Source organism: Phyllobates terribilis, unplaced genomic scaffold (assembly GCF_046119375.1).
Source record: "Phyllobates terribilis strain yellow unplaced genomic scaffold, ASM4611937v1 Scaffold_11__3_contigs__length_659146591, whole genome shotgun sequence".
NCBI lineage: Eukaryota > Metazoa > Chordata > Amphibia > Anura > Dendrobatidae > Phyllobates > Phyllobates terribilis.
In genome coordinates, this window is record NW_027362771.1 from 593,698,470 (window position 1) to 593,715,695 (window position 17,226).

The window sequence follows — 17,226 nt, forward strand, 5'->3', positions numbered from 1 at the left end:
CAGACGTTACTTCTTCAGAAGCAACAATGATTGACTTTACTTCTTCACCACCAACGACAGACATCACTTCTTCACAAGCAACTATTGACATCACTTCTTCAGTGCCAACAAGTACAGATGTCACTTCTTCACCAGCAGAAACAACTGCTGTCACTTCTTCACCACCAATATTAACAGAAGTCACTTCTTCACCACCAATAGTGACAGACACCACTTCTTCACCAAATACAGATGTCACTTCTTCACAAGCATCCACGATTGACGTCATTTCTTCACAAGCATCAACGACAGACGTCTTTTCCTCATCAGCAAGGACAGACTTCACTTCTTCGCCAGAAACGACAGTTGTCACTTCTTTACCATCAACAACGACAGACATCACTTCTTCACCAGGAATGACAGACGTCACTTTTTCACAAACATCAACGATTGATGTCACTTCTTCAACACCAATGACAGTCTTCACTTCTTCACAAGCAATGACTGATGTCACTTCTTCATTACCAACAATGACAGACGTCTCTTCTTCACCACCAATGACAGATGTCACTTTTTCATCATCAACAACAAGAGACCATACTTCTTTTCCATCAACGACAGATATCATTTCTTCACAATCAACGACGGACGTCACTTCTTCACAAGCAACGATTGACGTCACTTCTTTACAAGGAGCGACAGACGTTACTTCTTCACCAACGACTGACGTTACTTCTTCACCAATGACAGACGTCACTTCTTCACCACCAACGACAGACATCACTTCTTCTCAAGCAACTATTGACGTCACTTCTTCACTGCCAACAAGTACAGACGTCATTTCTTCACCAGCCGAAACAACTGCTGCCACTTCTTCACCACCATTAACGACAGACGGCACTTCTTCACCACCAATAGTGACAGATATCACTTCTTCACCAACAACAGACGTTGCTTCTTCACAAGCAACAATGATTGATGTCACTTCTTCACTAACGACAGACATCACTTTTTCACCAACAACAGATGTCACTTCTTCACAAGCAACAACAATTTACGTCTTTTCTTCACAAGCATCAACGACAGACGTCTTTTCATCACCATCGACAGATGTCACTTCACCACCAATGGTGACAGAAATCACTTCTTCACCAACAACAGACGTTATTTCTTCAGAAGCAACAATGATTGACTTTACTTCTTCACCACCAACGACAGACATCACTTCTTCACAAGCAACTGTTGACGTCACTTTTTCACTGCCAACAAGTAGAGACGTCACTTCTTCACCATCCGAAACAACTGCTGCCACTTCTTCACCACCAATAACGACAGATGTCACTTCTTCACCACCAATAGTGACAGATATCACTTCTTCACCAACAACAGATGTCACTTCTTCACAAGCAACAACGATAGACTTCTTTTCTTCACAAGCATCAACGACAGACGTCTTTTCTACACCAGCAACGACAGACGTCACTTCTTCACCGCCAGTAGTGACAGATGTCACTTCTTCACCAACAACAGACATTACTTCTTCACAAGCAACAATGATTGACGTCAATTCATCACCATCAGCGACAGACATCACTTCTTCACAAGCAACTATTGACGTCACTTCTTCACTGCCAACAAGTACAGATGTCACTTCTTCAACATCAGAAACATCTGCTGCCACTTCTTCACCACCAATAACAACAGACGTCACTTCTTCACCATCAATAGTGACAGATATCACTTCTTCACCAACAACAGATGTCACTTCTTCACAAGCAACAACGATTGACTTCATATCTTCACAAGCATCAACGACAGACGTCTTTTCTTCATCAGCAAGGACAGACATCACTACTTCACCAGAGACGACAGTTGTCACTTCTTTACCATCAACAACGACCGACATCACTTCTTCACCACCAATGACAGACGTCAGTTTTTCACAAACATCAACGATTGACGTCACTTCTTCACAAGCAACGACTGATGTCACTTCTTCATTACCAACAACGACAGACGTCTCTTCTTCACAACCAATGACAGACGTCACTTTTTCATCAACAACAACAAGTGACGTCACTTCTTTTCCAGCAATGACAGACGTCAATTCCTCACCATCAACGACAGACGTCACTTCTTCATCATCAACAACAAGAGACCATACTTCTTTTCCATCAACGACAGATATCATTTCTTCACAATCAACGACGGACGTCACTTCTTCACAAGCAACGATTGACGTCACTTCTTTACAAGGAGCGACAGACGTTACTTCTTCACCAACGACTGATGTTACTTCTTCACCAATGACAGACGTCACTTCTTCACCACCAACGACAGACATCACTTCTTCACAAGCAACTACTGATGTCACTTCTTCACTGCCTACAAGTACAGACATCATTTCTTCACCAGCCGAAACAACTGCTGCCACTTCTTCACCACCATTAACGACAGACGGCACTTCTTCACCACCAATAGTGACAGATATCACTTCTTCACCAACAACAGACGTTACTTCTTCACAAGCAACAATGATTGATGTCACTTCTTCACTAATGACAGACATCACTTTTTCACCAACAACAGATGTCACTTCTTCACAAGCAACAACAATTTACGTCTTTTCTTCACAAGCATCAACGACAGACATCTTTTCATCACCATCGACAGATGTCACTTCACCACCAATGGTGACAGAAATCACTTCTTCACCAACAACAGACGTTACTTCTTCAGAAGCAACAATGATTGACTTTACTTCTTCACCACCAACGACAGACATCACTTCTTCACAAGCAACTATTGACATCACTTCTTCAGTGCCAACAAGTACAGATGTCACTTCTTCACCAGCAGAAACAACTGCTGTCACTTCTTCACCACCAATATTAACAGAAGTCACTTCTTCACCACCAATAGTGACAGACACCACTTCTTCACCAAATACAGATGTCACTTCTTCACAAGCATCCACGATTGACGTCATTTCTTCACAAGCATCAACGACAGACGTCTTTTCCTCATCAGCAAGGACAGACTTCACTTCTTCGCCAGAAACGACAGTTGTCACTTCTTTACCATCAACAGCGACAGACATCACTTCTTCACCAGGAATGACAGACGTCACTTTTTCACAAACATCAACGATTGATGTCACTTCTTCAACACCAATGACAGTCGTCACTTCTTCACAAGCAATGACTGATGTCACTTCTTCATTACCAACAATGACAGACGTCTCTTCTTCACCACCAATGACAGATGTCACTTTTTCATCATCAACAACAAGAGACCATACTTCTTTTCCATCAACGACAGATATCATTTCTTCACAATCAACGACGGACGTCACTTCTTCACAAGCAACGATTGACGTCACTTCTTTACAAGGAGCGACAGACGTTACTTCTTCACCAACGACTGACGTTACTTCTTCACCAATGACAGACGTCACTTCTTCACCACCAACGACAGACATCACTTCTTCTCAAGCAACTATTGACGTCACTTCTTCACTGCCAACAAGTACAGACGTCATTTCTTCACCAGCCGAAACAACTGCTGCCACTTCTTCACCACCATTAACGACAGACGGCACTTCTTCACCACCAATAGTGACAGATATCACTTCTTCACCAACAACAGACGTTGCTTCTTCACAAGCAACAATGATTGATGTCACTTCTTCACTAACGACAGACATCACTTTTTCACCAACAACAGATGTCACTTCTTCACAAGCAACAACAATTTACGTCTTTTCTTCACAAGCATCAACGACAGACGTCTTTTCATCACCATCGACAGATGTCACTTCACCACCAATGGTGACAGAAATCACTTCTTCACCAACAACAGACGTTATTTCTTCAGAAGCAACAATGATTGACTTTACTTCTTCACCACCAACGACAGACATCACTTCTTCACAAGCAACTGTTGACGTCACTTTTTCACTGCCAACAAGTAGAGACGTCACTTCTTCACCATCCGAAACAACTGCTGCCACTTCTTCACCACCAATAACGACAGATGTCACTTCTTCACCACCAATAGTGACAGATATCACTTCTTCACCAACAACAGATGTCACTTCTTCACAAGCAACAACGATAGACTTCTTTTCTTCACAAGCATCAACGACAGACGTCTTTTCTACACCAGCAACGACAGACGTCACTTCTTCACCGCCAGTAGTGACAGATGTCACTTCTTCACCAACAACAGACATTACTTCTTCACAAGCAACAATGATTGACGTCAATTCATCACCATCAGCGACAGACATCACTTCTTCACAAGCAACTATTGACGTCACTTCTTCACTGCCAACAAGTACAGATGTCACTTCTTCAACATCAGAAACATCTGCTGCCACTTCTTCACCACCAATAACAACAGACGTCACTTCTTCACCATCAATAGTGACAGATATCACTTCTTCACCAACAACAGATGTCACTTCTTCACAAGCAACAACGATTGACTTCATATCTTCACAAGCATCAACGACAGACGTCTTTTCTTCATCAGCAAGGACAGACATCACTACTTCACCAGAGACGACAGTTGTCACTTCTTTACCATCAACAACGACCGACATCACTTCTTCACCACCAATGACAGACGTCAGTTTTTCACAAACATCAACGATTGACGTCACTTCTTCACAAGCAACGACTGATGTCACTTCTTCATTACCAACAACGACAGACGTCTCTTCTTCACAACCAATGACAGACGTCATTTTTTCATCAACAACAACAAGTGACGTCACTTCTTTTCCAGCAATGACAGACGTCAATTCCTCACCATCAACGACAGACGTCACTTCTTCACAAGCAATGACTGATGTCACTTCTTCATTACCAACAATGACAGACGTCTCTTCTTCACCACCAATGACAGATGTCACTTTTTCATCATCAACAACAAGAGACCATACTTCTTTTCCATCAACGACAGATATCATTTCTTCACAATCAACGACGGACGTCACTTCTTCACAAGCAACGATTGACGTCACTTCTTTACAAGGAGCGACAGACGTTACTTCTTCACCAACGACTGATGTTACTTCTTCACCAACGACAGACGTCACTTCTTCACCACCAACGACAGACATCACTTCTTCACAAGCAACTATTGATGTCACTTCTTCACTGCTTACAAGTACAGACATCATTTCTTCACCAGCCGAAACAACTGCTGCCACTTCTTCACCACCATTAACGACAGACGGCACTTCTTCACCACCAATAGTGACAGATATCACTTCTTCACCAACAACAGACGTTACTTCTTCACAAGCAACAATGATTGATGTCACTTCTTCACTATTGACAGACATCACTTTTTCACCAACAACAGATGTCACTTCTTCACAAGCAACAACAATTTACGTCTTTTCTTCACAAGCATCAACGACAGACGTCTTTTCATCACCATCGACAGATGTCACTTCACCACCAATGGTGACAGAAATCGCTTCTTCACCAACAACAGACGTTACTTCTTCAGAAGCAACAATGATTGACTTTACTTCTTCACCACCAACGACAGACATCACTTCTTCACAAGCAACTATTGACATCACTTCTTCAGTGCCAACAAGTACAGATGTCACTTCTTCACCAGCAGAAACAACTGCTGTCACTTCTTCACCACCAATATTAACAGAAGTCACTTCTTCACCACCAATAGTGATAGACACCACTTCTTCACCAAATACAGATGTCACTTCTTCACAAGCATCCACGATTGACGTCATTTCTTCACAAGCATCAACGACAGACGTCTTTTCTTCATCAGCAAGGACAGACTTCACTTCTTCGCCAGAAACGACAGTTGTCACTTCTTTACCATCAACAACGACAGACATCACTTCTTCACCAGGAATGACAGATGTCACTTTTTCACAAACATCAATGATTGATGTCACTTCTTCAACACCAATGACAGTCGTCACTTCTTCACAAGCAATGACTGATGTCACTTCTTCATTACCAACAATGACAGACGTCTCTTCTTCACCACCAATGACAGATGTCACTTTTTCATCATCAACAACAAGAGACCATACTTCTTTTCCATCAACGACAGATATCATTTCTTCACAATCAACGACGGACGACACTTCTTCACAAGCAACGATTGACGTCACTTCTTTACAAGGAGCGACAGACGTTACTTCTTCACCAACGACTGACGTTACTTCTTCACCAATGACAGACGTCACTTCTTCACCACCAACGACAGACATCACTTCTTCTCAAGCAACTATTGACGTCACTTCTTCACTGCCAACAAGTACAGACGTCATTTCTTCACCAGCCGAAACAACTGCTGCCACTTCTTCACCACCATTAACGGCAGACGGCACTTCTTCACCACCAATAGTGACAGATATCACTTCTTCACCAACAACAGACGTTACTTCTTCACAAGCAACAATGATTGATGTCACTTCTTCACTAATGACAGACATCACTTTTTCACCCACAACAGATGTCACTTCTTCACAAGTAATAACAATTGACGTCTTTTCTTCACAAGCATCAACGACAGATGTCTTTTCTTCACCAACAACGACAGATGTCACTTCACCACCAATGGTGACAGATATCACTTCTTCACCAACAACAGACGTTACTTCTTCACAAGCAACAATGATTGACGTTACTTCTTCACCACCAACGACAGACATCACTTCTTCACAAGCAACTATTGACATCACTTCTTCACTGCCAACAAGTACAGATGTCACTTCTTCACCAGCAGAAACAACTGCTGCCACTTATTCACCACCAATAATAACAGAAGTCACTTCTTCACCACCAATAGTGACAGACACCACTTCTTCACCAAATACAGATGTCACCTCTTCACAAGCATCAACGATTGACTTCATTTCTTCACAAGCATCAACGACAGACGTCTTTTCTTTATCAGCAAGGACAGACTTCACTTCTTCACCAGCGACGACCGTTGTCAGTACTTTACCATCAACGACAGACATCACTTCTTCACCAACAATGTCAGACGTCATTTTTTCACAAACATCAATGATTGACGTCACTTCTTCACCACCAATGACAGACATCACTTCTTCACAAGCAACTATTGACGTCACTTCTTCACTGCCAACAAGTACAGATGTCACTTCTTCACCAGCCGAAACAACTGCTGCCACTTCTTCACCACCAATAACGACAGACGTCTCTTATTCACCATCAATAGTGACAGATATCATTTCTTCACCAACAACAGACGTTACTTCTTCACAAGCAACGATTGACGTCTTTTCTTCACAAGCATCAACGACAGACGTCTTTTCTTCACCAGCAACGACAGACATCATTTCTTCACCACCAATAGAGACAGATATCACTTCTTCACCAACAACAGACGTTACTTTTACACAAGCAACAATGATTGACGTAACTTCTTCACCATCAACGACAGACATCACTTCTTCACCACTTATAGTGACAGATATCACTTCTTCACCAACAACAGACATTACTTCTTCAAAAGCCACAATGATTGATGTCACTACTTCTCTAGTGACAGACATCACTTTTTTACCAACAACAGATGTCACTTCTTCACAAGAAACAACGATTGACGTAATTTCTTTACAAGCATCGACAGACGTCATTTCTTCACCAGCAACGACAGACTTCACTTCTTCACCAGCAACAACCGTAGTCACTACTTTACCATCAACAACGACCGACATCACTTCTTCACCAACAATGTCAGATGTCATTTTTTCACAAACATCAACGATTGACGTCACTCCTTCACCACCGACAGACATCACTTCTTCAAAAGCAACTATTGACGTCACTTCTTCACTGCCAACAAGTACAGACGTCACTTCTTCACCAGCCGAAACAACTGCTGCCACTTCTTCACCACCAATAGCTACAGACTTCACTTCTTCACCACCAATAGTGACAGATATCACTTCTTCACCAACAACAGACGTTACTTCTTCAGAAGCAACAACGATTGACGTCTTTTCTTCACAAGCATCAACTACAGACGTCTTTTCTACACCAGCAACGACAGACGTCACTTCACCACCAATAGTGACAGATATAACTCCTTCACCAACAACAGACATTACTTCTTCACAAGCAACAATGATTGACGTCACTTCTTCACCATCAACGACAGACATCACTTCTTTACAAGCAACTATTGACGTCACTTCTTCAGTGCCAACAAGTACAGATGTCCCTTCTTCACCAGCAGAAACAACTGCTGCCAATTCTTCACCACCAATAACAACAGACGTCACTTCTTCGCCATCAATAGTGACAGATATCACTTCTTCACCAACAACAGATGTCACTTCTTCAAAAGCAACCACGATTGACGTCATTTCTTCACAAGCATCAACGACATACGTCTTTTCTTCATCAGCAAGGACAGACATCACTTCTTCACCAGAGACGACAGTTGTCACTTCTTTACCATCAACAACGATAGACATCACTTCGTCACCACCAATGACAGATGTCAGTTTTTCACAAACATCAACGTTTGACGTCACTTCTTCACAAGCAACGACTGATGTCACTTCTTCATTACCAACAACGACAGACGTCTCTTCTTCACCACCGACAGACGTCACTTTTTCATCAACAACAACAAGAGACGACAATTCTTTTCCATCATCGCCAAACATCATTTCTTCACAATCAACGACGGACGTCACTTCTTCACAAGCAACGATTGATGTCACTTCTTTACAAGGAGCGACAGACGTTACTTCTTCACCGACAGACGTCACTTCTTCACTAACGACAGACATCACTTTTTCACCAAGAACAGATGTCACATCTTCACAAGCAACAACGATTGACATAATTTCTTCACAAGCATCAACGACAGACGTCTTTTCTTCACCAGCAACGACAGACGTCACTTCTTCACCACCGACGACCATTGTCACTACTTTACCATCAACAACAACAGACATTACTTCTACACCACCAATGTCAGACGTCACTTTCTCACAAACATCAACGATTGACATCACTTCTTCACCACCAACGACTGACATCCCTTCTTCACAAGCAACTGTTGACGTCACTTTTTCACTGCCAACAAGTAGAGACGTCACTTCTTCACCATCCGAAACAACTGCTGCCACTTCTTCACCACCAATAACGACAGATGTCACTTCTTCACCACCAATAGTGACAGATATCACTTCTTCACCAACAACAGATGTCACTTCTTCACAAGCAACAACGATAGACTTCTTTTCTTCACAAGCATCAACGACAGACGTCTTTTCTACACCAGCAACGACAGACGTCACTTCTTCACCGCCAGTAGTGACAGATGTCACTTCTTCACCAACAACAGACATTACTTCTTCACAAGCAACAATGATTGACGTCAATTCATCACCATCAGCGACAGACATCACTTCTTCACAAGCAACTATTGACGTCACTTCTTCACTGCCAACAAGTACAGATGTCACTTCTTCAACATCAGAAACATCTGCTGCCACTTCTTCTCCACCAATAATAACAGAAGTCACTTCTTCACCACCAATAGTGACCGACATCATTTCCTCGCCAAATACAGATGTCACTTCTTCACAAGTATCAACGATTGACATCATTTCTTCACAAGCATCAACGACAGACGTCTTTTCTTCATCAGCAAGGACAGACGTCTCTTCTTCGCCAGAGACGACAGTTGTCACTTCTTTACCATCAACAAAGACAGACTTCACTTCTTCACCACCATTGACAGACGTCAGTTTTTCACAAACATCAATGATTGACGTCACTTCTTCACAAGCAACGACTGATGTCACTTCTTCATTACAAACAACGACAGGCGTCTCTTCTTCACCACCAACGACAGACGTCATTTTTTTATCATCAACAACAATAGACGTCACTTCTTTTCCATCAACGACAGACATAATTTCTTCACCATCAACGCCAGACGTCACTTCTTCACAAGCAACGATTGACGTCACTTCTTCACAAGGAGCGACAGACGTTACTTCTTCACCAACAACAGACGTTACTTCTTCACCAACGACAGACGTTACTTCTTCACAAGCAACAGTCACTACTTCACCACCAACGACAGACATCACTTCTTCCCAATCAACGATTGACGTCATTTCTTCACAAGCATCAACGACAGACGTCTTTTCCTCATCAGCAAGGACAGACGTCACTTCTTCGCCAGAGATGACAGTTGTCACTTCTTTACCATCAACAAAGACAGACATCACTTCTTCACCACCAATGACAGACATCACTTTTTCACAAACATCAACGATTGACGTCACTTCTTCGCCACCAACGACAGACGTCACTTCTTCACAAACAATGACTGATGTCACTTCTTCATTGCAAACAACGACAGACGTCTCTTCTTCACCACCAACCACAGGTGTCACTTTTTCATCATCAACAACAAGAGACGTCACTTCTTTTCCATCAACGACAGACTTAATTTCTTCACCACCAATGATAGATGTCACTTCTTCACAAACAACGATTGACGTCACTTCTTTACAAGGAGAGACAGACGTTACCTCTTCACCAACGACAGACGTCACTTCTTTACTAACGACAGACATCACTTTTTCACGAACAACAGATGTCACTTCTTCACAAACAATAACGATTGACGTCATTTCTTCACAAGCATCAAAGACAGACGTCTTTTCTTCACCAGCAACGACAGACGTCACTTCTTCACCAGCGACGACCGACATCACTTCTTCACCACCAATGTCAGATGTCACTTTCTCACAAACATCAACTATTGATGTCACTTCATCACCACCAACGACAGACATCACTTCTTCACAAGCAACTATTGACGTCACTTCTTCACTGCCAACAAGTACAGACGTCACTTCTTCACCAGCCGAAACAACTGCTTCCACTTCTTCACCACTAATAGTGACAGATATCACTTCTTCACCAACAACAGACGTTACTTCTTCACAAGCAACAATGATTGATGTCACGTCTTCATTAACGACAGACATCACTTTTTCACCAACAGATGTCACTTCTTCACAAGCAACAACAATTGATGTATTTTCTTCACAAGCATCAACGACAGAAGACTATTCTTCACCAGCAACGTCATATGTCACTTCTTCACCACCAATGGTGACAGATATCGCTTCTTCACCAACAACAGACGTTACTTCTTCACAAGCAACAATGATTGACGTCACTTCTTCACCACCAACGACAGACATCACTTCTTCCCAATCAACTATTGACATCACTTCTTCACTGCCCACAAGTACAGATGTCACTTCTTCACCAGCAGAAACAACTGCTGCCACTTCTTCACCACCAATAATGACAGACGTCACTTCTTCACCACCAAAAGTGACAGATATCACATCTTCACCAAATACAGAAGTTACTTCTTCACAAGCAACAATGATTGACGTCATTTCTTCACAAGCATCAACAACAGACGTCACTTCTTTTCCATCAACGTCAGACGTCACTTCCTCAGAAGAAACGATTGACGTCATTTCTTCCCAAGCAATAACAGATGTTACTTCTTCACCAACGACAGACATCACTTTTTCACCAACAACAGGTGTCACTTCTTCACAAGCAACAACGATTGACGTAATTTCTTCACAAGCATCAACGACAGTCGTCTTTTCTTCACCAGCAACGACAGACGTCACTTCTTCACCAGCGACGACAGTTGTCATTTCTTTACCCTCAACGATAGACATCACTTCTTCACCACCAATGACAGACGTCACTTTTTCACAAACATCAACGATTGACGTCACTACTTCACCACCAACGACAGACGTCACTTCTTCACTAACGACAGACATCACTTCTTCAACAGATGTCACTTCTTCACAAGCAACAATGATTGATGTCATTTCTTCACAATCATCAACGACAGACATCACTTCATCACAAGCAATGATTGACGTCACTTCTTCACTGCCAACAAGTACAGACGTCACTTCTTCACCAGCAGAAACGACTGCTGCCACTTCTTCACCACCAATAACGACACACGACACTTCTTCACCACCAATAGTGACAGATACCACTTCTTCACCATCAACAGACGTTACTACTTCACAAGCAACAACGATTGACGTCACTTCTTCACTGCCAACGACAGACATCACTTCTTCGCCAGCAACAACGACAGACATCACTTCTTCGCCAGCAACAACGACAGACATCACTTCTTCGCCAGCAACAATGACAGATATCACTTCTTCGTCACCATCAACGACAGACATCATTCCTTCACCACCAACTACAACAGACAATGATCCTTCACCATCAATGACAACAGATGGCACTTCTGCACTGCCAACAAAGACAGACGTCATTTCTTCACCAGCACTAATGACAGACGTCACTTCTTCACCTCCAAAATCGACAGATGTCACTTCTTCACCACCAACAACCACAGACATCACTTCTTCAGGAACAACAGATTCTTGGTCCACACTCAGTAGGTGACATTTTTATGCTGATTATTTTCAGTAGATCCTTTGATGATGACAATGTATAGACTGTGTTAGATCCGTGAAGATATATATACCCCATATCTATCTATCTATCTATCTATCTATTAATATCTATTTCTCATATCTGTCTCATATCTATCTAACTACCTATCTCATATCTATCTTTCTAACATCTATTTCTCATATCAAATTCAAATTCAAAGAATCTTTATTGGCAGGACCAAATAACCAATAGTTTTGCCAAAGCAAGTGTACAATAAGGAATAAGTATAGGGACTGTAGCGATGATGTGTAGGGACTTTGGGGATGATGGATGGGGGCACATCCAGGGTGTTGGCTATGGAAGTCCATGATATTTCACAGTTCTCTTTCTCGCAGCCTATGGCATGTGTTCATATATTGTGCTGCTATCTTCACCGCTCTCTCTTCTTCCCCTGGCAGGATAAATGTTTCCTCTTCCTCCTTCATGGAGTTGAAACCCGGGAAGAGGTCAGAGAGTCTGATGAAGTGAGTGTCCCTCAATGCTGAGTATTTAGTGCAGTGTAGTAGGAAGTGGGTCTCATACTTCAGGGTTTCCAGGTCACAGTGTGGCCACAGTCTGTCCTCCCTGGGCTTGTAGCTCTGTCTGTGCTGGCCAGACTTGATGGCCAGATTGTGGGCACTGAGTCTATACTGGCTCAGGATCTGTCAATCTCTGGGGTCTGGAAGTTTTTCCAGATATGGAGCTAGTCGGTAGTCTCTCTGTAGACTCCGGTACATGGTCAGTTTCTGTGAGGTGAGGATATCGTTCTTCCAGTCACTGACATACCTCTCTTGGCCCTCATCTACCATCTTCCAATTTCTGGCTTTTGTCAGGCTGCTATGATTGGTGTTTTGGTCCTGTTGGGTTTGGGTGAACTGTTCCGGGGGCCCTGGTTCGTGTGGACCACCTATATGTAGCAGGGATTTATGCTGATGGGAGCTTGGATTGCTACTATGTAGACAAGCCTGGAAGGACAGTTCCCTCTTCATAACTGCTAGGTGTAGAGAGAATCTGCCCAGCTCGGCCCGACAGGCACTGTTGGTGATGCTCCGATGGACCTGGAGAAGGTGCTTACAGAATTTCAGGTGAAATATTTCTGTTGGGCTGGAATCCCACCTTGACCAGTCTGGGTATGTGTAAGGACCCCAGACTTCACTGCCACACAAAATGATTGGAGCAATGGTGGCATTGAAGATTTTTAGCTAGACCCTCACTGGCGGCTTCAGATGGTAGAGTTTCCTTCGGATGGCATAAAAGGTTTTGCAGGCCTTGCCCTTCAGGGTCTCTATGACTTGTTTGAACCTCCCTGACTGGTGAATTTCCAGTCTCAGGTAGGTGTATTTGTCCAATATTGTAAGAGTATAGTTGTTTAGCACAAAAGAAGGGTGCTGGTCCGATCTTGGCTTTCTCCTCTGGAACACCATGATGTTGGTTTTCTTTGATGGAGCTGAATTTCTCTAAGAATTTCAGGTTGTCTTGGATGCCTTTTTCAGTTGGTGACAGCAGCAGTAGGTGATCTGCATACAGCAAGAATTTCACCCAGGCGTCATGAAGGATGAGACCTGGTGTTGCAGAAGATTTCATGGCCAGCTTATTGACGTAAATGTGGAAGAGCGTTGGACTTAGGCTGCAGCCATGTCTGACTCTGTGGCTCTGCTGTAAATTTGCTGTTATTCTACCGTTCATACGCACGCTGCATCGGTTCTCTGTATAGAAGCTTTTTATGATACCATATGTCTTTCCCCCTATTCCGCTCTCCAGCAGTTTCAGGAACAGGCCCGGGTGCCATACTGAGTCAAAGATCTATTTTAAAGTCCACAAAATAGGCATATATCTTCCCATGCTTTGTGTTGTGGACATGGCTCTGAATGAGGCTATGCATGGTGTAGATGTGGTTGTTAGTCCGGCGGTTTGGCATGTAACCTGCTTGGCCTTTGATGAGGACGTTGTGCTCAGTGAGGAAACTGAGGATCGTCTTGTTCAGGATGGTGTTGAACAGTTTTCCCACATTGCTGCTGACATATATGCCTCGGTAGTTGGCAGGGTTATACCTGTCCCCACTTTTGTGGATGGGTGAGATGAGGCCTTCGTTCCAGGTATAAGGGAAGTAGCCAGCACTCAGCACAATATTAAACAGTTTAACCATTGCAGCCTGCATTTCTGGTGGGCTGTACTTCAGCATTTCTGATAGGATTCCATCCAGGCCACTTGCTTTTCTACACCTTATGGAAGAGATTCTCTCTGTAACTTCCTGTAATGTAATTGTTGTATCTTGAGGGTTTTGGACATGTTTGACTTTTTCCTCCATTGCTTTTAGTTTTGCCTTCATGTTTTTCTGTTTTTGACTTAGGCATTGGATGTTCCAGCTGCTGATTGTAAGCGAAGACATTTTTTTTCTTCTATATACTTGTGAATTTATACCTTGTAATGAGTGTGGCTGTGTAGGACATATTGGATTTCTGACTGGTTTATTAATGACTTTGGTTCAATCCAGTCACATTAGTTTCCTGCACAATGTGCTGAGCAGGGTCTTTATCTCCTCCAAATCTCTACTCTGCATATATCTACTCTGTATGCCTCTGTTTTGTATGTCTGTGTGTGAGGCCCGTGGTCCCATCCATGGTGGTCTCCTCCTCTGATGGCCTGATTTTGGGTGAAGGGCTTTGTTTACAGCTTCCTGTGATAAATTTGGAGTTTCCTGCCTTTTCATTGTTGGTGGTATTAACATAGGATTTTGGTTGCTGTTGGATCCAGGCCTGGAGTCTCTGTTTAATACGATGTCCTTCAGGTCTTTGGCCAGAAGGCTGATCTCTTGTTTTTTCTGTTGCTTGCTGTCATACAGGTGATGGTGATTTATGGAGGGGTGTTGGGCCAGCATCACGTCTGGCACCGACTTTATTCTTGCACTCAGGTTGATGTTGATGTTCTTGATGGTTTGGCTGGATACATCCTTTCTTGGGAACAGAGATGACGGAATGATTTTGCTGTTCGGGAATTTTAGTCGTGTCGTCCTTGCTAGTCGGGTCAGTTGTCCTGCAATCTGCTGGTGCTGGTCAGGCAGATTGTTTGTGTCTGTGTGTATAATAATATGATATGGTTTGGTAAACCGTGGATTATTATTGACCGCTGTCACCTGTTTAATAGTTGCACAGCGGATTTTATTAACCCATTTTCCTGGAAATAGCCTCCGTATATTCAGGTACTTCCTATTTGAGTCCATTATTATGATGGTATCAGGACTATATCTCATATCTATCTAGCAATCTACGTATCTATATATCCATCTATTATCTATCTATTTCTCATATCTATCTTTTATATCTATCTACCGTATTTTTCGGACTATAAGATGCACCGTACCATAAGATGCACCAAGGTTTTAGAGGAGGAAAAAAAAAAAAAATGTAAGCAAAAAATGTGTTCATGATGAACTTTTAAGGGGGAGAGGGTCTTCTGCTGACACTGGTATAGGGGTAATATCCACCAATTCTGACAATATCCCCTATCCTGGTATATATGCCCCCCCTTCCTATTATACGTGGTCCCCATCCCTATCCTGGTATGCCTGGCATCCCTCCATCCTGGTATGCATGGAACCCCTCCATCCTGGCATGCCTGGCACCCCTCATCCCTATCCTGGTATGCATGGCACCCCTCATCCCTGTCCTGGTATGCATGGCACCCCTCATCCCTGTCCTGGTATGTATGGCACCCCTCATCCCTATCCTGGTATGCATGGCACCCCTAATCCCTATCCTGGTATGCATGGCACGCCTAATCCCTATCCTGGTAGGCATGGCACCCCTAATCCCTATCCTGGTATGCAGGATATGTATACGGGCGTGGGGAGCAGTGAATATTCATTTTCTTTAGCAGCGTGGACAGTGTAGGCTGCAGCTGGCGGCTGCTGCCTCCTGTGCCCCGCTCCTCCTCCGCCCCCCCCCCCACACCCCACATATATATACACCCCCTCAACATTCGGACTATAAGACGCACCCCCCATTTTCCTCCAAAATTTTGGAGGAAAAAGGTGCGTCTTATAGTCTGAAAAATACGGTATTTATCGATTTATCTCATATCTATAGATTTATCTCATAGCTATCTATATCTATCTATTTTTCTCATATCTATCTATCTATATATCATATCTAACTCATATATGTCTATCTCATATCTGTTTATGTACAGTGCATTGTGAAAGTATTTGGCCTCCTTGAAGTTTTCTACCTTTTGCCACATTTCTGGCTTCAAACATAAAGATATAAAATTCTAATCTTTTGTGGAAGAATCAACAACAAGTGGGACACAATCGTGATGTGGAACGAAATTTATTGGATATTTTAAACTTTTTTAACAAATTAAAAACTGAAAAGTGTGGCGTGCAATATTATTCGGCCCCTTTGCTTTCAGTGCAGCAAACTCACTCCAGAAGTTCAGTGCGGATCTCTGAATGATCGTCATAAATGACTGGTAATGATAAATAGAATCAAGTCTCCGTATAAATGCACCTGCACTGTGATAGTCTCAGTGTTCTGTTTCAAGTGCAGAGAGCATCATGAAGACCAAGGAACACACCAGGCAGGTCCGAGATACTGTTGTGGCGAAGTTTAAAGCCGGATTTGGATACAAAAAGATTTCCCAAGTTTTAAACATCTCAAGGAGCACTGTGGAAGTGATCATATTGAAA

General features: G+C 42.9%; 1 protein-coding gene across 1 annotated transcript; it reads left to right on the plus strand.

Moving 5' to 3' along the window:
- Positions 1 to 6,434: 6,434 nt before the first annotated feature.
- On the plus strand, positions 6,435 to 12,509 carry LOC141167384 (uncharacterized). The gene has a single exon (XM_073654793.1). The coding sequence runs from the start codon at positions 6,435 to 6,437 to the stop codon at positions 12,507 to 12,509; it is 6,075 nt and encodes a 2,024-aa protein (XP_073510894.1).
- Positions 12,510 to 17,226: the final 4,717 nt, after the last annotated feature.

Excerpts from the sequence above, each read along its gene's own strand:
- LOC141167384 (XM_073654793.1), top strand. The coding sequence starts at position 6,435 with ATGATTGATGTCACTTCTTCACTAATGACAGACATCACTTTTTCACCC.